General features: G+C 47.9%; 1 protein-coding gene across 1 annotated transcript in view; it reads left to right on the forward strand.

Annotated features, from left to right (window-relative positions):
• Window positions 1-666, forward strand: part of EMH_0027640 (50S ribosomal protein L4, putative) — a gene marked incomplete at both ends in the record, with an annotated part of 2,584 nt that overhangs the window by 1,194 nt on the left and 724 nt on the right. Inside the window, 2 exons of the mRNA XM_013494055.1 lie at window positions 90-149; window positions 354-452. Coding sequence (XP_013349509.1) covers window positions 90-149; window positions 354-452 — 159 coding nt within the window. The remainder of the gene's footprint in view (window positions 1-89; window positions 150-353; window positions 453-666) is intronic.

A 666-nucleotide genomic window follows, 5' to 3' on the forward strand; every position in this document is an offset into this window, starting at 1 on the left:
GGGTTTACAGCTCCTCGGGTTTGGGATTTCGGGTTGGAATATTAGGGTTTAGGGTTTAGGGTTTAGGGTTTAGGGTTTTGTTGCTGCAGAAACGAATCCGCGAGCTGGCAGCCAAGTGGGCTTGGTCGAGCGAAACCAAAGGCCTTCTGGTGCGTTAGGGTTTAGGGTTTAGGGTTTAGGGTTTAGGGTTTAGGGTTTAGGGTTTAGGGTTCGGTTCATTTTCTCAATACTGTAGTTCTCTGCCGCTTTGCCTTTCCCTCCCCGCTAGTACACTAGTATTGAGGGTTTAGCGTCTAGGCTTTAGGGTTTAGGGTTTAGGGTTTAGGGTTTAGGGTTTAGGGTTTGTGCTGCAGAAAGTGCCGCGAGTAGACCCTCTTCGAGGGTTTAGGGTTTGTAAATTCTCCTCCCAAGAGGCCCCAGCCCCAGGCAGCAAATACGACAACCTCTACATGGTGAGGGTTTAGGGTTTAGGGTTTAGGGTTTGGGGTTTAGGGTTTAGGGTTTGGGTTTCAGGGTTTAGTGTTTAGGGTTTGTGTTTTGGGGTTTAGGGTTTAGGGTTTGGGGTTATGGTTTAAGGTTTAGGGTTTAGGGTTTAAGGTTTAGGGTTTAGGGTTTGGGGTTTAGGGTTTAGGGTTTGGGGTTTAGGGTTTAGGGTTTAGGGTTTAG

Source organism: Eimeria mitis, genomic scaffold (genome assembly GCF_000499745.2).
Source record: "Eimeria mitis Houghton genomic scaffold, Emh_scaff1017, whole genome shotgun sequence".
Taxonomy (NCBI): domain Eukaryota; phylum Apicomplexa; class Conoidasida; order Eucoccidiorida; family Eimeriidae; genus Eimeria; species Eimeria mitis.